We start from the raw sequence: 26,674 nt of genomic DNA on the forward strand, positions 1-26,674 counted from the left end.
GGACGCACCATGTGCGGCGGCGGGGAGGAGGCGGCGGGGGCGACGGCGGCCGCCTCCCGCCCCCTCCCCAAATCCCCGCCGCCGCCTCCCCGCCCCGAGCCGGCGGCGCGGGCGGCGAGGCGAGGGCGGTGCGTGCCGGCTGGTGGTGCGGTGCCCATGGCTCATTGCGGGGCGCAGATCGTACCATCTGCGCCGGCTCCCCTCCCCATGCACTGCGGAGAATCTTTGCACGGCAATAGCCAGATAATAACAATATTATTAGAGCCTGGAACCAATATATTATAGACACATAAAAAAACCCCACCATGTCGGTTGCCTTTGCTTCTGCTCGCCCAAGAGGCAAAGGGGAGGTCACCCAGCAAACTATCCAGAAGGTAAAAAAGCATGCTTTTATACAGACAATTTTAGACATTTATTCCGTCCCTGCTCCTGCAGCTGAGGAAGGAGGCTTATTTCTAGGGCGATCAGGAAAACTAGTGAATTTGCGAGGGCTGCAGAGATGGACAGCTGGAGAGAGAGGTGGGGGAAGGAGGAGGAGGAGGAGGTGGAACAAAGCAAAGGTGTTCAGATCCCTGCAAAGAGAGCGAGAGAAGGACTTGGGGAATAAAATTGGGATGGCACGTTATCTCTGCTGCTCGCAAAGGGGAAAAAAGCTGCCAATAATACATTGGGAAATTGCAATAAATCTGCAGAGACATGATTGATTTCTGATGGTATGTCAGCTTCTGGCCCCAGAAAACCCCAGCCTCAAAAATGAATTAAAAGAAAATACTGAATTTGCAAGGGTTTTCTTTTGTATTTGGATGCAGAATGTTAATCTCTCAGAAGATAGAGGGAGCACCAATCACCGGTATTTTTCATATACTATTATTATTATTATTCGGGCTCTGTTTGTTGATGTTTAATGACAAACAAAGGTTTTGAAAGATTTTCTCTGAAGAGGAGATCTCCGCATGGGTCTCATGTGGAGGCCAAAGCAGAGGGTTCCCGGTTGGGAAGTTATTGTTTCCTATTTCGCAGGGTTGACGGCAGGGACTGTGCACACATGCCCGACACCCCCTTCCTCCTGCGGAAGGCAATGGTCAGTAAGGAAGAGGCTGGAAATACCGATAAAGAATGTGCATGTTTTTACTCTGACTGCTATTTGTCATTTGTACTTCTACCGTGTTTTCTCCATGTTCCCCAGCGCATAGGTATTTTGTTTAGGCAGAGTTGCGTAGTGCGGTGAAGTGAGGTGTGTATGCTCTACGTGGTCCGTTCGTAAATAGTGACCAGCAAAGAAGTGCCATTGCTAATATGGCAATTAAATGCTCATCAGTGGGTTTTGCAGCCAAACCGTTATCTGGTACCAATTTATCACTTCTAGGGAAAAAAAACCTCAGTGGAAGACTGTGACAGAAGAGAGGTTTAAGGCAGAACAAACTGCCGTAAGAGAGACTGAAGAGATGACTCAAATCTCAGGACACTATTTGGAAACTAATCCCATTTGGTGTAGCTCCTGCGCCACATGCAGTATTGTGAACCGATTAATTTTAAAGACTAAAATATTTCAGACTCAGTGGATAAGTTTTTCTCTAACCTCCAGATTGGTTGGGATTAGGACAGAAATTCATAATTCAGAGAGTTTGTACTTAAAACCATGACTGTATCCACAGACAAAGGGCAGCCGAAGTATGTTCAGTTTGATTTTCAAGCCTTTTCCTTTTTGCATATTCATAAACTTTATGGAAGCTTCAAAATGTTATTTCTTTACCAGTAACGTATAAAAACATTTCCCATCTCGGGTGCATTTGCTGGCATGTTACTTCAGGACTGCTCATCAATGTTGGGCTGTCGGCAGTGATTTTCTCTTTGGCAGGCGGTGATCCTGAGGAAGAGGCTCGCAGGCACAGTGACGAGGTGGGCTTTGCACTCAAGCAGAGAAATGGGGCAATGAGAGAAGGAGTGGGTGCTGGGCTAGGAACTCAAAAAATCCTCATTAAAGTGAGCTTTTTAGAACACATACCAATTTCATTGAAAACCAAGATTATTCCTATTTGCAATCATAATATATAAGCAGCTTTTTTTTATTTATTAACTCAATTTTGACGGTCTTTCAAAGCTGTTACTATTCCAGTACCAACTATTCCTAAAATAGATTTCACATGGAGGAAGTTAGAGCTTTTGACAAGACAGCAGTGATGGTGGTGCTTTAAAATAGTTCATCAAATAGCATTTGCAGGGCAGTAAACTTCAGTTTCTTCTGTGTAATGGAGATCAGAACTCGGTTCTTTTTTCCTAGTAAGTTAGGAAAAGCACTATTCCCAATTCCTTTTTCAGTAAGCAAAATGTTTTTCAGCTAAGCATAGATGCATAGCCCTTTTCTGACACAGATATCTGTCATATTGCTTGGACTCTTGCTGTTGAATACGCATCTTAACTGAATGTGAAAATACTGTCAGTGATATCTGTTGTGGAAACCGAAAAGGACGGGTTTATATTCTTCACTAATTCTGCATACAGAATTTCCACTGACACAGGTGAAAATTCTGTACAACAAGTACAGAGCATGAAACAAAGAGCTGCGCTGTGCATCAGGCAGGACTATTTTCTCTTAAAATTATATGCTGCACCCGGGTTGCCATGTGAGCATAGGCATGCACGCAGGAGGAACATGGATTCTTGACTGACACAGCTCTGACGTTCCCTGTCAGCATTTGAGAGAGCAGCCTGCCGACCTGCCCTGGCAGGCCACAGCAACGCCTCTGTTCCTCAGACCCTCGCTGACGTGAGCCACAGGGGATCACTGCAAGCTCCCGCAGTCAGAGCCTGTGATGGACAAGGGCGTCCAGCAAAGTTAAGACCAGCCTGCAAATTACAAGCAAGAAGCAGGACAAGTGGACTTCTCTAAGGGAGTGATGAGCTAGACTGCAAGTGCCTCAGAAAGACTCTTCTGCTCATTTTCCTATAATCTAGCCCTTTGTTTGCATCTGAACGGGTCAAGAATTTGTTCTGATCAGAACACATGCCTACACGGATTAATTCACATTTAGCTCATATGAAAACATATGTTATTCTTTCCTCAAGAGTTCTTCTACCCTGATGACACCATGGTTCAAAGGCCCAGGCTTGCAAGCACTTAATAGCAGCGGTACCTATAAGCTGTATTATGTAGTGAGTTTTTGCCAGAGGCAAATCTAAATTTGTAAATACTGTTGTTATTTTTCCATTTATTCACCTGCAGAAAGCTTGCCACATTCACTAGAAAGCTGGGGGAAAGAGACAAACTATTGTATTTGAAATTTTAAAACAAATTAAAGGATATTTTAAGCTTTTAATTGTATTATAAGTTCATTAAATAAAGGTCAGTGGTCATTTTGTCCAGCAGCTCTGATCTTCTTGGAACAAGTGAGTCACTAGAATTTCTTGAATGAAGCCAAGCTAGCAGCCACTGATACACATAAATTAACTGATATATAATTACGCTGTGTTTTCATTTTAAGTCCTCCCTGTATTAGAACTACCCCAAAGGACATATTGGGATGTAATGCTCTTAAATGGGGTTTCAGTAGATCTAGTAATGCAAATTTTATACTTCATCAAGTTCAGTAGCCTGCACACGCTAGTCCTGTGCAGGAAAACTAGTAGGTTGAATTGTTTGAAAGTATGTTTCTTATTTGAAAGTAGGCATGTAAATAAAATCTGAAGTTTTGGAAAGGGTTGGGTGATCTTTTAGAATGAGGCAGAGGTATTTCCTAGTGAAAGCATTTTCCTTCTTCAGCATAAAAATCTGTCTGCCATTTAAGGAGCAAAAAAGGTAAGTCCATTAATTCTTCTGTGTTGGGTATTTCAACTAACTCATTTAAAGATAACTGTTGATAAATTAATGATTTGAAAAGCACAATCTTGTGGCTCAATAAAGTCACGTGTAGGTACTTTGTAATATCACACGGCAACAAAACTGCACAAAACACCATCCACTGCCAAGAAGTGTGAATGTGGAGTATCACAAAAACACAGGACTTTAATACGATTCTGGTAGTAACGTGTTTTGATCGTATTTCTTTTATGCAGATGCTAGATGAAAATCACCACCTAATACAATGTATTATGGATTATCAGAGCAAGGGGAAAACTGCAGAATGTACTCAGTGAGTATTATGAGTTTTGGAGTATGTTAGAAATTTTTGGTCTACTTTTTCTCAAGAACAGTACTGTGAACAGCTCTGTTCACTGATCACTGAGAAAATAGTTGGACTATTTTTTTAGGTTCACTTGTATTAAGAAATGTATATTGTTCTTGGAACAGAGGTTTTTTTCTGAAGTATTTGACTATTTAGTATTTACAATATTTTTAACAGATCATTTATTAAAATAAATATAAACAATTATGGTTATTGGACCACTTGCTCTATGCAGATTTATTAAATACAGGTAGAATCAGGTTCAAAGGTAGTAAAACATTTTCATCAGAAAGTAATTAAATGTCAAGGATCAGCCATGTGGTTATCTATGGCTAAAACAATATGCATGTAGACATACCAGTTTGTATCACTGCTTACTATTCCTAATCTTGAAAGCAAAATACTTTTATAAACTTTAGGGGTTAAATCTCAGTCAGGAAGAATAGCCAATCTGCCCCATGAAAGGTCACGTGATGGGGCCAAACCCAGAAAGCTGTACTTTCACGAAAAATTGTCTCAAAAATTGGCATGACCTTTGCTAAAGAAGTCATGTCACCATTCTGGCTTCATTTTTGCCACCTTCCCCACTTCCCAGCCATTTTCTCCTTATCAGAAGAAAACTCAGGCTAAAAAAGCATTTTCTCTTGCCTTCTTGGAACCCTCCCTGTTTCCAAAAGTTTGACTCTTCACTTTGCTCAGTGGCACCGCTGTTAGTTTGCTTTTGGGTGCCCTCCTGTTCTTTATTACAAGCTTTTCCAGTTCATCGAGAACTGTGAAGAAGCATAAATGGTTCTGGTGGTACTTATTTGAGTAAACATGCCAGTTAGAGCACTCTTGAAAAAAATCTTGTTCTTCCCAGCTTGCTGGCAGGGCAAACAGATTTTGGTTTTTGGAGTTCTGGAATTTCATTACTACAAGGACCCTTGTTAAACAGAGGAAGAAAAAGTGGCTAATTGTTAGAGCAGCTGACCGGGTGTCAGTACTCAAGGACTGAGGTCCCAGCTTCACAGTTCACTCAAAGTGCTTTCAAAGGAGAGTGTATTTTACTTACCTCTCCCTTCCCCCAAGTTTACCCATTTGTGAAAGAGGTGATCCTTGATGAAAAGCATGACAGCACAGATATAGGTCATTACTATTGCTATTTATTATGACAGATAAAAAGTGGGCTAATTTAACTAATAATTTGTAAATAGAAAAAAAAAAAAAAAAAAAGAGAAAGGTTTGGAATTTTCTGTATTGCTAACCCTTTCCAAATAAGCTTTACTCCTTATTCTGTAGATACCAACAAATCTTGCACAGAAACCTGGTTTACTTGGCAACAATAGCAGATTCTAACCAGAATATGCAGTCCTTGCTTCCTGCTGTAAGTACCAGTGCTACCATCAGGTGCATTTACTATGCCAGAGAGAAATGCTCTTTGATTCTGTTACTGATCACTGTCAATAAACCATTTTTAGTATTTTTCCAGCTAAAAGTTTTGAAAGTGTCAAGTAGACCACTAAACAAATCTAAAGCTACTTTTACTGTGTTTAAAACACATTCTTTGGGACACTTGTGTTAATCTCTTGTCTCCGTAGCTTAAGGTCTATATACTATAAATGGTGCAGTAGTACGGATCTGAACAGGCTCCATTTGCTCTAGATTCATTATTCGTTACCTATTCTCACTGTATGCTTTACACAGGAAAAAAATGCCACTATTTTATGTCAAAAATCTAATTCAGCATTTGGGCATTGGTTTGTCTGTAAACATTGTGTTATTCTTGCTAAATTGATTGATTTTGGAGGTATCACACATAACACAAAATACAGCATAGCTTTATGCTTGACAAAGATCAATTTGTCAACACACTTCTGTATTGTCTTTGCTAATGCATATCCCCTCAGCAGTTATGTTCCGACCAGCACAAATGAAATTCATATAAGTACGGAAGAATGGGCACAGAAGCCAGACTCTATTATAAGCACAATTTTACAATCTTCACTGTGCTGCCTGCCGGCTTCTCTGTATCATGCTGAATGTCATTCACACATAGTAGTCAAACGAAGAAAGGTTTATGCAAGCAAGCCCCAAAAGTGAAGGAAAAACATATTTCGTTGAGGCAGTTTTTAGTCATAGTCAGGCTAATTTGGGGGTTATTATTTTGCTAATTAAAACCTAACCAAAAATTTGCTTCTCCTTGTTATTTGCAGCCACCAACGCAAAACATAAACTTGGGCCCAGGAGGAATGACTCAGAGTGCATCCAACCAATCTCTCCATTCACAGAGCAATCTCAGCGACGCAATTGGGACGGGCCTTCCTCCTTCCTCCCTCATGCAGAGTCAGATTAGCAATGGTGAGCTTCAGTCCCCTTTGTGCTGCTTTGCTGTTGCTTGGCAACAAAATCATTAATGCAGAATATACTTACAGAGCTGTAAAAGACCTCTCTTAACTCACCTTTCAGGCATATGGGGATTTCAGGCACATGCTGAAATCATCACAAAATGGCTACAGTCAGTAATGATGTTGGCTTCTGCAAGGACCCCAGTCTGCTTAGTATTTCTGTAGGGGAAATTAAAAACACTTTTAAAAAATGCATATGAAAATCACCAAGTAAAGATGCATCAAGTTTTTAGTAAGAAAAATTACATACTGTGTTATTTTTCTTTTGAAGGTGGTGGGGTTGGCCAGGGTAAAATGGAATTGCTTGCATGACTAACCGCACAACCAAGCCTTTAGATTGCAAAGACCTTCCAGGATACATGCCTTCTTAAAAAGAATTTGGTGTTGCATCACTCTTTGTCCTTTACAGAAGCTTGCAGAGATTGTACTACATAGCCAAAGAGTTGGCACAGACATTTCATATGAATAAGACAATATACTTTGTCTATTTGTTTCTTTTGTTCATGTAACATAAAAGAAAATAATTGAAAGACAAAAAAATATTTTTGTCACTCTATGCATTTTATAGTATGAATAATTTGTTTATTTATTTTGTAGTTCATAGTTATTTAGTCAGTTCTTGTTTCTGTGGGTCTTTCCCAGAGTGACAGAGAGAGAAAAGAGTTTCTATAAATAGAAATATCTGATTGTAAAATCACAGGCTTTGGCAGGGGGACTCAAGAGCAGATACAAGCCATGAAATTACTTCTGACTTTTTAAAAATCTATTTGTGGTCAAGCTGATAGTACCTTTTAAACTAATGGATGAGGTACCTACTTTAAATAGTTACAGCTTGTAAAGCAAACTTATTAAATTTATCTGGGCCTTCTTTTTGAAAGGTTTATTACCTAGTATAAGTATGATAATAAGTCAGTCAAAACATTGTTTTGTGTTACTAAGATTCTACATTTTCAGTGTTATTGTTGCTGGTTTTTCTTATTTGCCCCCCACCCTCCAGTTCTTTATAGTAATTTAGTGCTGATTGAAAGAACCAGACTGGCAGTCCTGAAGACGCGAGTCATCCACAGAACAGAAGCAGGAGGGGCAGTTTACCTCATGCTGCCCCAACCCGGTACTAAAACCCAGCCTGAGTTGTGAGGGTCCCAGGGTAGTTCACTCTCTGCCCAGTCACTGAGACTCTGTCACCTGGGTAGTGCCAGGTATTTTATCATGAAAATATCAGTCCACTGGAAACCAGACTGAGGACATAGCTACACTTCAAAACAAAGGTGTGACTGAGAATGCAGTAGCTTGCATCTTCCGAGCAGCCTCGGTAACAGCAGCAGTGATGGCGTGTGCTGTGCTGCTAGTGCCTGCTGTGAGTATAGGACCCTCACACCCTTGGGCTTGGGGATACTCCCCTTGGTTGCCAGCCTCTACTGCTACTGTCTCTGTGCCAGCTAGAATCAAGTTAGCACAACGATGCTATATGACACAGCAGTCTTGATGTGCAGATAGACTTTGAGACTGAGAAATTATTTCACATTGGTCAACAGTTGTTGGACAGCGTTTTTTTGGAAATTAGGAATAAATATGCACAAGCAATTCAAATATATGGGCTCTAGTACTCGTGAAAATTTCTCATCTAATGGCAATAGAGATGAAAGTCTGTAATGAACAGGTACAGCATTGTAAAACAGGGAAGAACAGGGAAGAAGACATAGAAGCTACTACATTTTAGTCTTTATTGTCCTCAGTCAGAACTGAGGAACAGGACTGGAATCACCTCTGCAGGACAGTAACTAGGTAATTCCCTGCATACATGATAACTCTCCGTAGTGGCAGCTAGGTCAATTGTAATGATAATTCTGTTGATGGGGACAAGTTAAAAAACAACCCACTGAGATTTCCAGTAATCCACAATTCACAAGTCCATGATTCTTCATGCCACAGCCCTGCAGGCAAACCCATTAGATTCAATAAACCAACCAGTGAAACTCAGCTGCCTCCAGACAGAATTGGGCCCAACTGAGAATTTTAACTGTTCAGAAATCATGAATGAGGCCTTTCAAAGAAAAACCCAACTGCCTCAGATTCATGAAAGTACAAAAGAGGTTCAATGCTTTGTATTTATCTTATTGTTTTAGTGTTTTTGTTTAAACACTTTTGGTCAAGCTTTCATATTTTCCCTTACGATCACAAATTAGCCAAACCTTTTTTTTTTTTTTTTGCTATAAAGAAGGCCAAGATTCTCTAAGTTTTTCCATGCAAATACGGCAAGGTTTACCAACACTTGCTTCACTCCATCTCTCACCCAAAGCAAGGGCTAGCTCCATTCAAACACCATGGGGTCTTGTGTTGCACAAGTAGAAGTATCAGCTTTACAAGACATCCAAAACTGTAGCAAAACACAGGGCTAGATCTCTGTAGCGGTATATTGACCTGGCTCCACTGATTTCAGTAGAGCTGGCTCTCTATCTCTTGTTGAAAATGATGCTTGCATCTCCCCATCAGAGGAAAATATAATAATCTACAGCAAATTTTCTCATTTTCATGTCTATAAAAACCATTAAGAGTAATTAATGAGGTTTGTACTAAGAGAATTAGACACATTTTTTAGAGGCTGTAGATACACTTAATAACCATTAATTAAAATACCATTATCTAAACATTACAACATAATTCTGTCTCTTCTAGGGATTCTGCACGTCTTCCATTCTACCTAAATTAATTTAGATTGACAACAATACAGCTGAATTTAGATAGACAACAATACACACTATCACAATTTAGATAGTAACAATACACAATGAAAACAACTTTCCAAAACTCATTCATAAAGGTATTTACAGCAACAAACAATGAAAAGTAAGGACCAGATTCTCCCCAATTTTAGTTACCCAACAGCAATAGAATTTTAAAAATAAGCATACTGCCAGGTAAGCAGGATGATGCTCTTCAAATCCAGGATATAACTGGAGCAGTCTGACAGTGATGTTGGAAGGGGAGTACTGTGACAACAGGGATCGTGATGGTGACTTGGAAAATTTATCTTCTGAAAGTCTGAGGTACTTTCAGTGAAACTTCAGGAAAGGGAGAGACAGGCTTGTCCTCTGAGGAGAGGGTCCCTTGGTACTTGCTAAGCCCCAGCTAAGAAGGTTAGTTGGTTATAGAGGAACCGAATGGATGCAGCAAGGTGCAGAGTGTTTCTCAGCCGCTACTGTGCCGTCCCATTGTCACCATCTGTGTGAAGGGGGAAGAGGAGTCAACAGCAGGACAGGAGGAAGGAAAGGGCAAATTTCAGAAGGCTGGGATGTTTCCAGAGTCCATGTATTTTCTAAAGTATCTGAAATTACTGGCATTTGTTAATTCTGCTGCCTGCAAGGAACTGGTTGTAGGGCATTGCTGCTGGTTTTGTTCTTCCTGTCTGCAGTTCTGTACAGCCTGGATTTGGCTGCCAGGAAGAGGAGGATCACTCTGACTGTGCAGTAGGCAGTTTTAATTTGTCTGTAGATAACAGGGAATTTTAATAATGAGGACTTTTTTTGTTTTGTTTTGCCTTATCACCAGGTATTTTAGAAAGGCCGCGAGGGCTTTAATGCTCACTGTACGTTGCCAATAATAGCACAGATTTTCTTGTTGCTCTCTTTAATTTTTCTAGGTCCTAATCACGTGTCTATGCAGCAGTCAGGCCAGAACACTATGCCCACGACCTCTCTGAGTATGACTGTCAGCAGTCATGGAACTGGGCCTGGTTATAGCCATACAGTGCCTGCATCTCAGAATGTGCCAATGCAAGGCCAGGGGTCAATAGGCAATTATGTCTCTCGAACAAACATCAACATGCAGTCTAATCCAGGTAAACTCCCTCTTCCTCCTTCTGGGCCAACTTGACTTTTCAGTGACCTCAGAGGTTTACCACACATGAATTTGTTCGGTAAATATTTTCTGTAGACAGCCACAAACATCCAAAAGGAAAAGACAGCTTTAAGACATCTCTGAATTTCAAGGTGTCAGGCACCAGTGTAAGTCTGAACAGTTTCAGACTGGCTTTAATTTACACCGACTTGCTACGGTTGGCAATGAGTTGGGGAAAAGAGGGTTAGCTAAAAGTGCAGCAGCACTGTCTGATAGCCCCTGGCAGCAAATCCCACAACCGTGGGCAGGATCTGAGAAGCACCTTTATCCGAGCTGAAAGAGCCTGCCAAAGAGTATTACACGTTCACTCTTTGTACATTACTACCCCATTTTTGTTATTTTATTGATACTTCACACTGCTTGTAGGGCATAGAGAAACTAGCAGACAACTCAGAATTAATCTCTTAATTTGTAAAAATGTTTGCTACTGAATATTGAATGGGATGTCCAATGCTTAAGAATTCTTTCCGACAATATGAAATTTAGGGATCAAATAAATCCTAGAATGTCAGTTTATTTAAACTGTATAATCATCAGGTATCTAATAAGATGGAAGTAGAAGAAAGAGTTGATGAGAAAAGAAATGCAGCAATGAATTAGTCAGGAGGTAGAGAGGAACAAGTATCAGTTCTTATTTCTTTCTTCAATCCTACTGTAATAATGATTACATTCTTTTAAATAAACTAACAATAATCAAGGCTAGATGTATTTTTAAATGTCTGACTGAAGCTAATGGCAAGAACTGACCATGTAATAACATCCTTTCTGTATTACAGTGCAGAAGAGTTAAATACATGTAGTAGGAAAACATCTCCCCCTGTGGAAAATTCACAGAATTATCAGGATGCATGTTAGTTGAAGGTTTTAACTTGCTTCCAAAGAGACTAGGGAGAGAATTGTCACATCCTTTTAGAAAACCGTATTTTCCATGTACATTGTAGTCTCCATGATGCACCAGCAAGCAGCAACGTCACATTACAACTCGGCGCAAGGAGGGAGCCAGCATTACCAGGGGCAGTCCTCCATTGCCATGATGAGTCAGAGCAACCAAGGCAACAGCATGATGGGTCAGCGACCAATGGGCCCGTACAGAGCTTCACAGCAAGGTAAAATCTATTATTAGATTATTGATATAATTATTATCAGATTGATTATATTCAGTCCGTCCTGTGGGGTAGGTAAGTCAACAGAGTTTCCAAGTCACATTTATGAACAGGGAATCCCATCCGGGAACAAAGGAAATCTCGAGTGGTGGAAGTATCATGACAATCAGATGAACTTTAATCTATTTTCAAGATTTATCTATTTAATTATTTCAGGTGTTTAGAAAAATAACTCTGTCTAAAAGGGATCATATATCTCTAACGAAAAGATGAACAATTTGATATACAGCTCACTCAAGCCACTGGGAATCTTTTCAGTTCTTTCAAATGGTATTGGATCAGCCGTAACATGGCACAGTTAACAAGGAACACATTTCTGCAAAGAAGATACAGTTTGCCAGCAATTAGTATGAAAAATTAGGCCAAGGAAAGGAAAACACCAGAGGATAACTACCATGCTTTAAGACCTCTCTGGAAAAAGTTCTAAGAGGTAATAAAGCTGCTAGACTGATTCTAACATAAACTGAATTTTGCTAAGAAACAAATTAATACATTAATTAAAATATATTTAATTCTGTGTTCTTGAGCATGGAATACATTCCTGTGCTTTCCAGTAACTCAGATTAGTAGATGAAATGTAGCCATTACTTTCGGTATTGCCACAGAAGTGAGTGGGTTTAGGCCTAGGCCTTGTTACTGACAGTTGCGTAATTTCAATTTCAACCAGCGTTTTCTGAGAATACAAATTTATTTCTTTTTTCTAGTGAGCAAAACATCTTTGAAACTGCTCTCAACATACATACCTTGTTTACTTATCCAGATGTAAACGCTGTTTCCTTAAAAATAAATTAGATAAGAAAAAAACATCCCTTAGGAGTCCACAGGGTCAGTTTGCTCTCTCTTGTGTTTGCCTTGCAGGTTCCTCTCAGCAGTACATGGGTCAGGAAGAATATTACAGTGAACAGTACAGTCATGGACAAGGCTCATCAGAACCTATGAATCAGCAATATTATCCGGATGGTAATTCCTCAGAGCTGTACTCACTGTAATACTGCTGAAGTGTACACCAGCATGACTGCCACATACAAGGACATGGCAAACCCATTATGATCCATTTCCAATTTAAATGCTAGAAAATTCTAACTCCAGGGCGTGGGAGCCTGGTACACAAACATACGCATCAGTGCACCCTGCTATCCAAACTGGTTCAAAAAGAGCACAAAGCCAAGTTGGGATTAGTAAATGCAAGAGATTTATCCATAGGCGTGACTTTCCTTGCCATGTATTTGACCTCCTATCTAAGTGGTCTGTATTTCCTCTTAGCCTCATCTTTCTGCATAAGCAGCTTCATAATATATCATTCGACAATAGATCTATAGTTATATTAACAATGTATCTGATCAATCTTTGCAATTCCTTGTAGGACATAGTGATTATGCCTATCAGCAGTCATCCTATACTGAGCAGAGCTATGACAGGTCATTTGACGACTCTACACAACACTATTATGAAGGAGGTAAGAAAATATATTGGCAGTCTTTGTAAACCAAAGCTCCAATCCCCTAAAATACTAATTAAATGCTTATGAAAATGTAAAATATGACTTGCAATTTCTGCATCACTAACTGCTACTTAGCTATTACTTAAGGAGTGGCCAGGAAATAGAATTTAGCTATATATAGCATTTTTTTATACCAAGACTATATCAGACTGTGTACACAGTATCATGTCAGTAACTGTATTGTGAGGCAGTTATGCTGTGCCACCTTGTGGGATCACTAACAACTTGTGCATAGCCTCGTATTCATTAGAAAAATGATCCTCAGTTGTAGCTGAGGCAGGTGGAATTATAGCTATTGAAGTTAAACTTTTTTTTGCAGTAAGAGAAAAGACTTCCGGCATATCACTCTTACAAAACTGTTTTTAACAAACATCTTATATAATGCAAATAAAACCAGCTGTATTAAAGTAAAAGGTTATGCTGACAAAGGTAAACTAACATGCTTGCAGTTAGAAATGGGGTTCAGAGTTGGAAAAAAATGGCAGCCGTAAATGGAAATTTCTCTAAAGTAAGAAAGCATTCTCGTTAATTCCAGGACCAACTTTTTTTAATCTTACTTAATTCACCTTAAAAATTGTGAAAAACAATGGGTTAAATGAAACTAATCTTTGAAAATCACCAGTACTATGAGTTTGCAATTCTACCACTAAAAAACTTTCAACAGTAGCACGTCAGTAAATTCAGTGATACTATTAAGATATCTGAACTCTAAATTAACTGCAAAATAGTAACTTAATTATGATACAGCAAGGTGGCATTTAGGAAAACCAATATTGTCTGCATAGTCTCTGTTCATTTTGTTGTTTCAGGATACTGCAAATGGAACTTCCATCATAGGTATTTCAAAAAATGCCAGTAAGAAGTAGATGAGTGGTCTTTCTGGGATATATGAATAAACATCATTATCTGGAAGAAAATACAGTGGGAGGGCTTCTTGAGAAACTGGCTATTTACCCTGGCACCCGTATCTTTGTGACTCTGTGTTTTTCTTCTGAAACATTTCTGGGGTAAAAAAAATCCTTTGGGGAACAGGTTGCTTGTTTATTTGTTTGTTTAGTGATGTGTATAAATAAACAACTCCCTCCTGTTCAAAAGCACTAAAAATCACTGAAGAAATAAACATCCTGACTGGCAAAATGCAATCATCTATATCTGAAAAGGGTACTTGTCTATGAGTTCCAGACCAAGGCTCCTTACGCCTTTGTTTTCCTTATGATCCGCATGTACAGTTAAAACCTGCCTCATCTATAACCAAACTATTTCAATTTTTCCCTCTTTAGGAAATTCTCAGTACAGCCAGCAGCAGGCAGGATACCAACAGGGAGCTGCACAACAGCAAACATATTCCCAGCAGCAATACCCAAATCAACAAAGCTACCCAGGACAACAGCAAGGATATGGTAAGAAAACTGTCACTGACCGGTCAAGTGTTTGCAATACTTCATCCTGATGCACCATTCCTAAGCTAAAATATGCTGTAAACTATTTCCTTGATTAACCTTGGACATCCACATACCAAAACTAGCCAAAGAGCATAACATGTAAAGGGGATTCTGGACAGTAACACATTAGTGTAGCACTGCATTCCGTACTGTTATGTTAGCATCCTGAATCCCTCTCTCTTTTGAAAGAAAATTAGAAAGTACACTTTTGCCTTATGTTGACTTCCTGGTATGTGTTGGCAGGAGGTGACTGCCTGGATTCTCAGGCCTCCTACACATCTAATAGTTCTGCAACTGATATGAAAAAATAACATCAACAGTCCAGAGAACCACTACTCCCTCACTGAGATTTCTTGCTACATCAGAGGGGTTTTATTCCTTGGAGAGGGACTGAGACGAAAGGAAAAAAGTGGAAGTGCTTTGAACATGCAGCTAATGCTGGCGCAGGGCTTTCAGACCCTTCAGGTCACCAGTAGCTGATCTCCCTGCTGCCATTAAAAGAATCTGAGTTTGATGGCTGTCTTTGAGTTTGCTGACCAATTGGAGGCATCTTGTATGTATCCTCAGCCTTTGGGAGAAAGAAACCATTTCAGGTTATTGAGTACAAAAACGGGGCCAGAGAGATTGGAATAATGTAAATACTACCTTGAAGGCAAGGGTTTGCTGATGCATCTCCCAAATGTGGTGGTACTTGACCTTGAACTGTCAATGTTAGCCAAACTTGATAAATTGATGTTGATATAAACAGCAAATCCATTTTAGAAATGTAAGATCTCATGAAATAGAACCTACATGACTAAAAAGTTAATTAAATTACTAACACCTGACTGCAGTGCCAGTAGATAGTTTGGACTACTCAAACCAGACATATTCTGTGAAACTAAACCCAAAATTCAGTTTATGATGTTAAAATCTGGCTTCCTCTTTTTAAAGGTTCTCCTCCATAAAAATCCACCAATAATGCTAAAAAGTAAGTACACATAGCAGTCTAGACACAGAATATACAGTCCCAAATAAAAGGAAATCAATATCCCTGTGCAGTTGTGTGTCTGATTTCCATGTTTTTTAAAATTATCTCTATATGCAAGAGATTTCTTAGGTTCTGCCTGGTCAGCAGTGCTTACGGTGGCACAGCCAGATTAAATAGGAAGTTAAACATGCAATTGTTACTAAAATAAAGGCCAGGTAGCTTGCATATAGGTAGTAACTGAGCGGTACCAATACAGATTTCAGAGAGGCAAATCACTTAAAAGCATATCACATTTTCTGAGCAAAGTTTAAAACCTGAACTGAAGTTTACACTGCTGCAACTAGATCATTATTAGTCTTAACACGTTCTAGTGTAAAGCTAGAGGGGAGGTCTAGGCAGAATTTACTCACACTTCATACTCGCAGAGCTTACTTTGTTACCATCATGTTTTACATTATGTTAACCATAAGAACTCCCCCTAGCAAATCAAGCCTTAGTAATAGATTTCACTGTCTTCTCAGGTCCTGCACAAGGAGCCTCTTCACAGTATTCCAGCTACCAACAGGGACAGGGGCAGCAATATGGAAGTTACAGAGCTTCTCAGACAGGCCCATCCGCTCAGCAACAGAGGCCTTACGGCTATGAGCAGGTAAATTGTCTAAATGTCTGCTATGAAAAAGCAGATTTAGCTGTTAGCTCCGCATATAAATCTATCTGATAATTTGGTGCAGGCGTATTGGTGATACTTCAGTGGGTCTTTCAAAATTCATAGACCAAAAGAAATAGTCTAACTCACTGTTTGTAAACCTTTGATACATCATTCTCCAACATTTTTATTTCTCTTTTTTGTAGGGACAATATGGAAATTACCAGCAATAAAAGAATATGATCCTGTGTCAGATTCATTTCAATAGTATCTCCATCTTTTGAACTGGATGTACAGGCAGTTTTGATTAATTGTAATATGTTGGTTACCCCTTAGCACAAAGCAGCGTCTGTATGTGAACAGTGTTCATTTCATGCTGGATATGAAGCAGTGCACTACTGGTAACAAGACAATGCTTTAATGGTTTGATATTTGGTGCTGTGTATAGTACTGTATGTTGATACAATGCAGAAGTTTTTCATTTACCCCCTGCCCCCTCGCCCCATTCTTGATGTTTCTAAATAGCTTTAGGACCATTTGATCACAGTTGTGCCCCGTTCTGGAAAACAGCCAGGTTATTCTGCAGTCTGGCTCAATACAAAGCCATGCAGTCACATCTCAGTCCAGGGAGGTATCCTGTGGTAGGTTATTGATCTTTTTTTTAACTGAATGCATTGAAGATTACCTGCCAGCCTCTGAAATCCATGGCTCTCAACTTTACTTCTTAAGAATAAGGGGATGGATACATTCCTTATGTGAAGACAGTTCTATGCTATATGACAAAAATAAAATTAACTGCAACTTCTGCAATACCTACCAGGGCTAACTACCCTGTCTTATAATTCAATAATCTGCATAAGTCCACATTTCAGTTGTAAAAGGTACAGAAAGACGTTCAAAACCTATATTCAAGGAAATGTTAATCACTAGAGGCACCTTTTATATATCCATGTAAACGAAGGTATTTCTATCACAGAAAGAAAAATAGAAGGGAGCTCTGAGATCTGCAGTGTCAGCCTACTAGATGTCAATATTGCTTCATATTGTGCTTAGCTGAGAAAAACATCTGGCAAAACTCCAGTCTTAAATATGCTCCTCCAAATTTTATAACTCGCATATACATTTTCATGCCAAATTTCACAAGCAGGTGGCTGGCATCCTTCTTTATTTCTGATTCTTCCATTGCCCTTGCTCAGATTTTCCAGCAAGCATTGTAACTATAAATATTGTCAAATCTTTTGGTCGACTGTTCTTACAGCTCATCATCACTTTTATTTTTCTCTTGTAGCTTGACAGAAATAGTTCAGAAGTAAAAGAAAAAAATTCCATCTTTATTGCAGATAAGCAACTAAATTCACCTTTAATTGTGAAATGATGTTATGCATATAGAGAGGGAAACTATTAATGGTGTCAACCATTGTCAGTGAGAGAATGCCTGTAGAGGGAGAATTTAGAAATAAAAACTAGTGGTATGTAAAAGCCAGTATGAACAATGTAAGTCACTTCTATTCAGTTTTATATGTTCTTATGAAGTGTTGGAAAAAAGCACTTAGAAAGTGCTTATATAAGTGCTGAACAAAATACTATGTCCAAACTTCTCTGAGGCAAAAGGCTAGGATGACTGTACTCCATGAACATTTTTTAATACGAGATTAACTGCAAATTTACAATATAAATACACCCTCTGTAGGATTTTCTCCTTTTCTTTGTCTGAACTGGTGTATTTATGGGATTTTGAGTTCTAGTACTTTATATTCTGAAAAACCAAGACCAAGAGGAAAATAAAAGATGTCTCAATTAATTACTTTTTTTTTTTTCCCTGTAAAGTCTTTAACTGGACAGCTAAAGAGTTTACTATTAAATGTTGTCCAAGCACTGCCCTTGCTACATTAATAATTTTAATTACTGATAAAACAGAAGACTTTTTTTAGTCAGTCCTCATTTCTCTCATCTTTCCTGCTGGTGTTTTCATACAATTAAGTACTCTCAAATAGCAAGGAACAGAAAGGAAGGTTGTTTTCTTGACAATATATTAATATTACAGGTAGCCAGAAGAATGCAATATTGCCAATATTGCTCTTCGCCAGCTTGGAAATATGCCTTTTATGTGGTTTTTGAAAGTGCTGAAATACTTTTGAGAGAATATGAACAACACTGAAAATGAAACAGCAACATTACATCAATCTGAAATGTCTTACATTAAGAACTTCTTGAATGTTGTGTATATAATGTATTTGAAAGAGCACTTTGGAAATAGTTTGTACATTTATTTCCTAATTTATACATGATTTTTGGTGTTAATATTTCTAATTGTTAATAACAAAATGTTTATTTAATGTGTTGTCCATTTTTATGTATTAATGTGGAAACAAAGTGATGCCAGCATTTTGACTTCTTCCATTAATTGTATCACTTTCTGTTTTGTAATACAGAATGCTTGAAAATTGTTTAGGTTAAAAACTATCTGAAAATGAAGTTGGTGGTACTTTTCTTATGACACAGACTTTTGAATGGAAACAACAGATAAAGGGATTCTTTTGAGTTGCACCTTCTCTCCTACTTCTCTGATACACTTCATAGATAATTATACATGATGAAAGCTTGTCCCAGCTTTCAAATTATTTGCTATGCAAAGTTCAAACGCGCTGTGTGTGCAGAGTGGATGTACGTAATTAACAGCTCACCTCACAGACAGCGGGGAGGAGGAGACATGCGGCACGCTGACTGACGGCGCAGGCCAAGGGGCCGAGATCCCCGCAGGTCACTCAGCCAGCCCCACGGGCGGCGCCCCCACACGCGTTATTTTAGCAGCCGCAGCCCACTCCGGGCTCACTGCGGGGACAGCGACTTCTAGCGCCGTTAAGGCCGAAGCAAGACAGGACGCTCAGTGCGTCCCTGAGGGGAAGGGAGCCCAAAACCGGGCCTCCCGGGCTTCCCGCCGCCTATCCCCACCACTCAGCCCCGGGGTGAGCAGCGCCGGTCTTTCACTGACTGACTTAACCTTCACGGCAGCCAGCTGCGTCCGCAAGGCTCTAGGCTGGGACATAAGTACCACGGGCCTTTGTGCATAGCCCGGTGCCCGGACTCGACACTCTCCCTTAGAGCGGCCGCTGCGAGGCACGGCGGGCCGGCCGCCGGCGTGAGGGGAAGCCCCGGGCTGCGGGGGAACTAGAGAGAAACTGCCTGGGACCGCAGAACACACCTTCCCGCGCTTTCTCCACAGCGGCGCAGCTGCGCGTGCGCGCGGCGGGGGGCGGCCGTTGGGCGGGGCGGGCTCCCAGCGGCGGGGCGGGCTGCGGCTGCGCCCCGGCCGGACTATGGCGGCGGCTGTCAGTGCTGTGCTGCTGCCGCGCTGGGCCGTGCTGGGCGGCCGGGCTGTCCCGGCGGCTGCCAGCGCCATGCTGCCGCGGTGCTGGGCCGTGCTGGGCGGCCGGCCCCTGTGGAGGCCGGCCCCCCTTCTCCTCAGGCCGGTGCCGCTGCCGGCGGGGGGCCGGCAGCCGACTTTCTCCACAACCTGCGCGAGGTGCTCAAAGAACAGGCGGCTGAGGCAAAAAAGAGTCCTTTCGGAAAGGAAACTGGTGAGTTCTAGAGTAAATCAGCTTGTAGGGTGCAGTGCAGTTACCTTGCTGGGTGGTCACCTCCCATGCACGCGTTAGAAAACAGCTTCTCTCCTCACAGCGATGAAATACATGCTCTTGATGTGAGGGACTATCTTTCTAAAATCTGATTAACTTTGTGAATAGTGAGGAAAGAAGTCTACCGTGTGACGTTATTGGTGCTCGGAGGGGTTGTAGTAACAGTAAGTGTACCTTCAGCCGCTGGGGCTGAAAGCATGCGTAGGTCGAGAAAGCAAAAGTGTTACGTAGCTTTAAAGCTGAAATAACTGCTTTGTTTCTCACTGTTTTTATAGTCTTACATAGTAGTCAGCTGCCAAACAGACAGTATTTTATGTCAGAGAAGCTGCAGGGTCCTAGAACTTTTTCTTCATGTTCTTTTTCTAATTACGCGTCTATGGAAAATCTTATTTTCTAATGATCAATAAATCACTTCCTATTTAAAGCAATAGTTTCCTATCTCGCCGTGTGGTGGTGCCAAATACTTTTCTAAAAGAGGCTTTTTAAGAAATCACTGGTCATAGTATAACTTTAATTATCAACAGTTAAGGTTTTTTTTTTTCAGTTGCTTATCTTGGTATCATAATACTAGTAAGACTTTCTCTCCCTTGCATACTGTTTGGGCTATTTAATTAGTGACGCGTATTGCTCATTCTCATCATGAAGTCCCTCAGTAATTGACAGTTACCACGGTCAAGGTCGTACTTTCTCTTTTCATCATGATATATAAACAATTTCACCTACCTGTATGAATGTACTTCTCTAATCTTTTCCCTTGGGAATTTCAGCCCGCTTCCTAGAGATCAGTAAATATCATCAAACCTGTTTTGCTGACAGAAGAGCTGAAACATAGTGCAGCACGATTAGTTTGCCAGAAGTCAAATATTAAGTTCATGTCAGAAATAGGGACCAGATCTGTGATTTTCTTTGCACTATATCTTTTTTACCCCCTGAGCAACTGGTTGTGACATATATTAAGATTTCCTCTGCTTGTTCTGTTTGCAAATACTTTCTGTTCTTTGTCTTTAATACTTTTCTTAATTATTAGAAAATTGAAGTTTGCCTTAATTTCATCACCTGGTATAGAAAGCGTGAATCGGTATGAGAACATCCCTCCCACACATGCGCTATGTCCTTTTTGCAAATTTCAGTTCAATTTAAAGAAATAAAAAGTTTATGTATATAATTTTTTAAATTTTTGTTTTCATGACAGGTAACAGGGACACAATTACTGAATGATTTTGGTTTATAGTATGGTAGCTGTCTTGAGCCACCTGTCAGCATTATATAACTGTATTATAAGGATACTATTCCTGTTATTAGTTCTCTTAAAGTGAATTTTGTACGTCTGGTATCTGAGCTGCTGCATTAGGTTTTATCAACATAGCCTCAGGCATGTACTTTTAAGGGGGTTCTTAAAAATACTGGAAAAATGAGATCTATTTTCTTTATTATTATACTTAGTATGCTGTATTTAGTTGATCTGTGAATGGCAGCAGAGTTCTGGGGGGTTTTTTTGCTGTTGAATAGAGCTCATCATGACTAAAAATAGCAGGTCTGCATGTTACTAAGTTTTGCAAAACAATCAGCTTGTTGGAAGATGACTGATAAACTGTACTTAAAGGGTACAAAACCCATCCTTTTTACAGACACGCTATTTCGTGGATCACCGGAAAGTGCGTGTGGTTGGAGGACAAGGAGGAGGAGGAGGTCATTCTTTTTATAGTGAACCCAGAAAAATATTTGGAGGTCCTGATGGTGGAAATGGAGGTGATGGGGGTCATGTCATTTTGAAAGGTAAAACTCGCTAAATCTGTTTTGTTTCATGTTGTCTTATTGCTTAACACCCCACCCCTGCTCCCCCCAGCAAAAACAACCCTACGCACACTGTTTGTATGGTGGGAGCTAGTGAATGTAAATATAAAAAATGTTAAAATGGTTATTTCTGTATAACATGTCTTTGCTTTTTAAGCTTTGTCCTGAGCTGTGGTAACAGGGACATAAACGACACTGACAGCCTTAGAAAGCATTTTGAAAATCAAGGTATTTGGTTGGTGGCTAGTGCCTGCCTATGTTATGATAAGGCTGGGATCTGATCAAATTTTACTCTTGGATAAAGAGTAAAATATTACTTACGATGGATAAAGCTACTTCTGCCACCACCCTGCTGCAAAATCTGCTAATCTAAGCAAATGAATTTTCCAGAGTATTTTGTAATGGTTGGTTTTGGAATGACCACATAATAAAGTGCATGATTAATAAACCTAAGTAAAGGCAGTTAAACTTCATCACAACTTACATTAATATTAGTTTTCCCTGGTATGTTGTTGTTGAGACAGTAAATAGGATATGTATTCATGCAATATTCGGAAAGGGAAAGAACAGTCAACAGGTTGCTCTTCTGTGCCTGTTCTGCTAACACAATGTGTTTAAAATATGTATATTTTGCTTTACAGCTGACCAGCAAGTGAAGTCACTTTCTTCAGTCCTCCCTTTCTATCAGGGTTTTCATGGAGAGAAAGGAGGAAGCAAAAACTGTTACGGAGCTAATGGTGCATACATGTATGTTAAAGTAAGTAAATTAAGGTTGCATGCTCGTGTTAGCTTTGTATTAACATTGCTGATTTTCAAGTTGGATGACCTTATTGTGAGAAAATCTCTTGCTTTTTTTCAGGGAGCCTTGTGTGCTGTCTTTGAGACAGGGCTGGTTGGCACACAGGCAGGCCAAGCTGCTTTAAATTGTTTGTAAAAAAAAAACTAGACTTCTTTGGAAGGTACATCTGGCCAAAACAAATATGATTCTGATTTGCTTTACTTCTAGGGGTCGTATGCCTAGAGCAATCAGAACACAGAACGTCTTAAATAGGAGCAGACTTTTTTCTTTCATACTTTTTCTTTTTTTCTTCAACATGCCTGTTTTGGTGCACACCTACAATATGTTTCTTAGCTCATTACCGTGCTTAGGCTTTTTTGCATAAAAGGAGAGAAAGAGGGTTATGGTACTGTTAACATTTTAATGACGCGTAAATGTCTGACAGTGCTGTTTGGCGCCAGAAAGTGAGCCTCATGAAGCTTCTCTTTCTGGATTCCCCAGCCTGAGAATATGGAGGAATGCTTTTCAACAAATCTGAAATCAGCTGGTAAAGGATCTGCTGAAGACAGCTCTGCTGCAGAGTTTGAGCTTCAGTGTAACGCTTTCATCTCTCTTCACTTTAAGGTCCCTGTAGGTACATTGGTTAAGGAGGATGGGAAAGTTGTGGCTGACCTCACTCAACATGGTGAAGAATATGTTGCAGCTTATGGAGGAGCTGGAGGGAAAGGTAATCGGTTTTTTCTTTCCAATGAAAACCGAGCTCCAATATTATTTACTCCAGGAGAGCCAGGACAGGAGAGGGTTCTCCATCTGGAACTCAAGACAACAGCTCATGCAGGACTGGTGAGTGTCACTGTGGTTCTTCAACTTCCTTACCGTCGTAGAATGACACTTGACTGACTGAAGAAATAATGTTTAATAACATTTTTGTTAGCCTTTTGGCTTGCTTGTTTAGAGATGCAACTCAATGCTTTCTTGCTGTTACTTGGTAGAAGGGTGTCCAAAGTGATTTGCAGAGCTCTCACTCTTGCTACTTGATGTCATCCTACTTTCACCAAAATCAACACTATATATAGAAAAGCAATGTGCAAGATTCATCTGTGATTAACAGGCTTACTGATGATGTACAGCAGGCTTTGTCTGCTGGTTCTGCAGATGAACAGTATGGAGAATTCTTCTAAATTAATTTCTGTTTTCTTGGTTTTTTAAAAAAAGAAAATTGATAAAGGTCAAATCATCTTCTATTTCATCCCTATATTTCTCTTTTTATAGATACTAAACATTCTACTTTGTTAGTTCCAGGTTTAGCATCCTCTGAAATGAAAATACTATTTCGACATGAATGCTAAGTCAATTTAGGGCTTAAGCTGTTTTCATGTTTAAGTATGGAAATGTTTTAATATGGTCTGGTAAAGCAGTTAAAATTATGCTTTGCTGCAAAGAGTTCTTGCTGTAGTTCAACAACTGCAGAATAACTGTCTGGTCTAGCAGAATTTTGTGAATTTATTTAGAGACTAAGAAAAGAGTTGGCATTGGTGGATCAATACACTTAATTCTCTGACCAGCTGGACAGTCTGTTCCACTTCTCACATTTTTGGCACTGTTTGGAAATCTGAGATGAATCTGTTCTGTACTTCACTTCCTCAAGAATTCAGGGTGTCTGACATCAGCAAATAGGAGAATTTAGGATCTGATGCACTTTCATCTGGGGATGATTGACCATCTCTGTAGCCGTCAACCATAGGATATGCCAGAGTAACTTCATTTCTGGGATAGGTTTGTTTAAATTCTTGCCTTCTCCCCAGAAGGCCAAGTTTCAATTTAATTCTTTCATGTCGAGACTATGAAAATCCCAAATTTGTAGGCATTCTGGTTACTTACAGGCCAAACTATGTTACCGAATCAGGGACAAAGCCAATTCTGAATTATTTTGGAAAATAATAAATCAGAGTTAGAAAACACAGATAAAATGGGAAGTGCAGGGCAAAGTGTCATAACATTATTTTGGGATAAAAGAGATCTTATGGTATATACCCTTTTGGCTCTGAACAAAGTATATACTTAAGATGGCACAAAAAAAGTTAAGGGGACCCTTCTGTGTTTGATCTATTTAATGTTTATGAGAAAATACAGATATAAATAAAACAGGGTTTAGGAGAAACAAAAAAGGGAAACCAGGATGCTTTTCAGAACTAAGTACGCAAAATTAATGTTGTTATATTCATGCTGGAAGAACCTTGCCACCTCTGCAAAAGCTTACAGGTTTTTTTATCAGGATTAACCTAGAACTGTGGCTTTAATGAGTGTTTGTATTCCAGGTGGGCTTTCCCAATGCTGGCAAATCATCGCTTTTGAGAGCAATCTCCAGGGCAAAGCCAGCAGTGGCTGCCTACCCATTCACAACCCTAAATCCCCATGTCGGAATTGTCCACTATCAAGACTACGAACAAGTAGCAGGTAAGAATTATAGTACGTTGTGTGTACCTTGGTAGCAATTTGTGTCACCTGGGTTATTCTTTGAAATGCTGCAGAAGTAAGTTTAGCAGTGCTGTAGAATTCTTGCTAGTTCTAAAGAACTTCAAACAAAACAATACTGAAAGCCCATTTCACATTCACTTATATGTGCCCTTAATATCAAACTAGCGATCCATATTCTGTCTTCACTGGAATAATCTAAATGTAGGGGTTTTAAAAGATAATAGCAGCCAAACTTCACAACAGGTATGCTTTAATATTGACGCATTGAGATATAATTGTAAAAGTACTTGCACTGGCCAGTAAAAGACTGGGGGTTTGGGGTTGGTGTTTTTTAGTTGTTGTTGGATATGTTGGATTCACTGTGAAATTTCTCTCATTGTAGTTGCTGACATTCCTGGCCTAATAAAAGGTGCTCATCAAAACAGGGGCCTCGGGATGGCCTTCCTAAGGCATATTGAACGCTGCCGCTTTCTCTTGTATGTGGTGGATCTCTCAGTGTCTCAGCCATGGATTCAGCTGCAAGACTTAAAATATGAACTGGAACAATATAAAAAAGGATTGTCTGAGAGGCCTTGTGTTGTCATTGGGAATAAGATTGACCTTGCTCAGTCCAGGATCAATCTGCCACTCCTTAAAGAACAGATAGATGACCGGGTCATTGCGTTGTCTGCATTGACAGGAGACAATCTAGAGGAACTGTTCTTGCATTTGAGAGAACTGTATGACAATTATGTGAAGACAGAACAATCACGAGGGCAAAGCCCGGTCAAGTGGTAGGAACCAGAACTACTGTGAACTGTACTGGAAGGAGGAAAAAAAAATCATAATTTGATTAGATTGCATCTCTGTGGTTTTGGTTTGTTGTTTCTTTTTTTTTTTTAATGGGTTGTGGTTTTTTTAAAATGAAAGTGGCACAGCATGTGAATTTGTTCTGGACTGCTGCATTGGAAAGATTTTTTTCTTTGTTTGTTCACCTTTGAGGTGTCTCAGGTGTTTTACAACAAAATTTGAAAATTGTAATCGTGATGGGTGTTGAATTGGAAACCTGGATCTTGTTTGGCATTGGATAGTTAATTATGGAATGAAGAAAGTGCTGTGTAGTAGAAATGACTGAAATTCAGCATCTGCAGGAGATGCTGGCTTGCTTTCTGAATTGGACTGAAGTGACTTCTCAATTTTCACTAATCAAAAATTCTAAAATAAAAATCAGGTGGTCCCATGTTTATCTGTTTTTATACCATACCACTTTCAGTCATTTTCTCTTAAACTTTTCTCCTGTTCTCTTTTTTGGTTGTTTTATTTTTTTCTCAGAGGAAGCACAGCTGCTTAGTACTTTTAGGGAGGAGGAGCATGAAACAGCTGCAATTAATGATTAAAATTATTTCCTCGTTAGTATAAATAATTAACTATCTTTAAATGCTGGCAGCAGCTAAGGAGCTGTATAAACTAGCCTGGGAACAGTCACTTGAGAAACAATTGTTCTTGAGCCTTTGTTTCTTGATTTCTTTAAAGCAGATTAACTTTGCCTTCCAAACCAGCAGCCGGGAATTACAGACTTTGCACATACTTTGTCACATCAGCAAAGTACGAAGTATACTCATTAGCACCATCATAAAATAGAAGATACGATGTTTGTAAACTTGACTTTGTTTTTTCAGGAAATACAGTAGTTAAGTTTAAAAGACAGTTTGGTGCATTATAAAACATGTACCTATCACTTGTCTTTGGTTAAGCTTTGCTAGCTTACAAATAAGGATATCATTATGTTTAAAATTGGCTATTTTCTACTGTGTCAACAGTGGTGGGAATTACTTGATGGTTTT

At 39.7% G+C, this 26,674-nt stretch overlaps 2 protein-coding genes across 3 annotated transcripts; both read left to right on the forward strand.

The window, feature by feature from the left end:
• Positions 1-5: 5 nt before the first annotated feature.
• On the forward strand, positions 6-18,544 carry SS18L1 (SS18L1 subunit of BAF chromatin remodeling complex). Of its 2 annotated transcripts, XM_075517339.1 has the most exons (11): positions 7-374; positions 4,054-4,130; positions 5,442-5,526; positions 6,356-6,500; positions 10,188-10,385; positions 11,386-11,550; positions 12,466-12,567; positions 12,971-13,063; positions 14,389-14,508; positions 16,042-16,169; positions 16,373-18,544. In XM_075517339.1, the coding sequence occupies exons 1-11, from the start codon at positions 306-308 to the stop codon at positions 16,397-16,399; spliced, it is 1,209 nt and encodes a 402-aa protein (XP_075373454.1). In that variant the 5' UTR covers positions 7-305; the 3' UTR covers positions 16,400-18,544. The 2 variants fall into 2 exon arrangements, with proteins under 2 accessions (XP_075373455.1, XP_075373454.1); XM_075517340.1 differs by lacking the exon at positions 10,188-10,385 and having other exon boundaries at positions 6-374.
• A 901-nt stretch (positions 18,545-19,445) lies between these two features.
• MTG2 (mitochondrial ribosome associated GTPase 2) lies at positions 19,446-26,674 on the forward strand. The gene is made up of 6 exons (XM_075517218.1): positions 19,446-19,744; positions 21,430-21,577; positions 22,237-22,352; positions 22,998-23,216; positions 24,692-24,830; positions 25,234-26,674. Exons 1-6 carry the CDS (start codon positions 19,484-19,486, stop codon positions 25,626-25,628), a joined length of 1,278 nt encoding a protein of 425 aa, XP_075373333.1. The 5' UTR covers positions 19,446-19,483; the 3' UTR covers positions 25,629-26,674.

Source organism: Mycteria americana, chromosome 14 (assembly GCF_035582795.1).
Source record: "Mycteria americana isolate JAX WOST 10 ecotype Jacksonville Zoo and Gardens chromosome 14, USCA_MyAme_1.0, whole genome shotgun sequence".
Classification (NCBI taxonomy): domain Eukaryota; kingdom Metazoa; phylum Chordata; class Aves; order Ciconiiformes; family Ciconiidae; genus Mycteria; species Mycteria americana.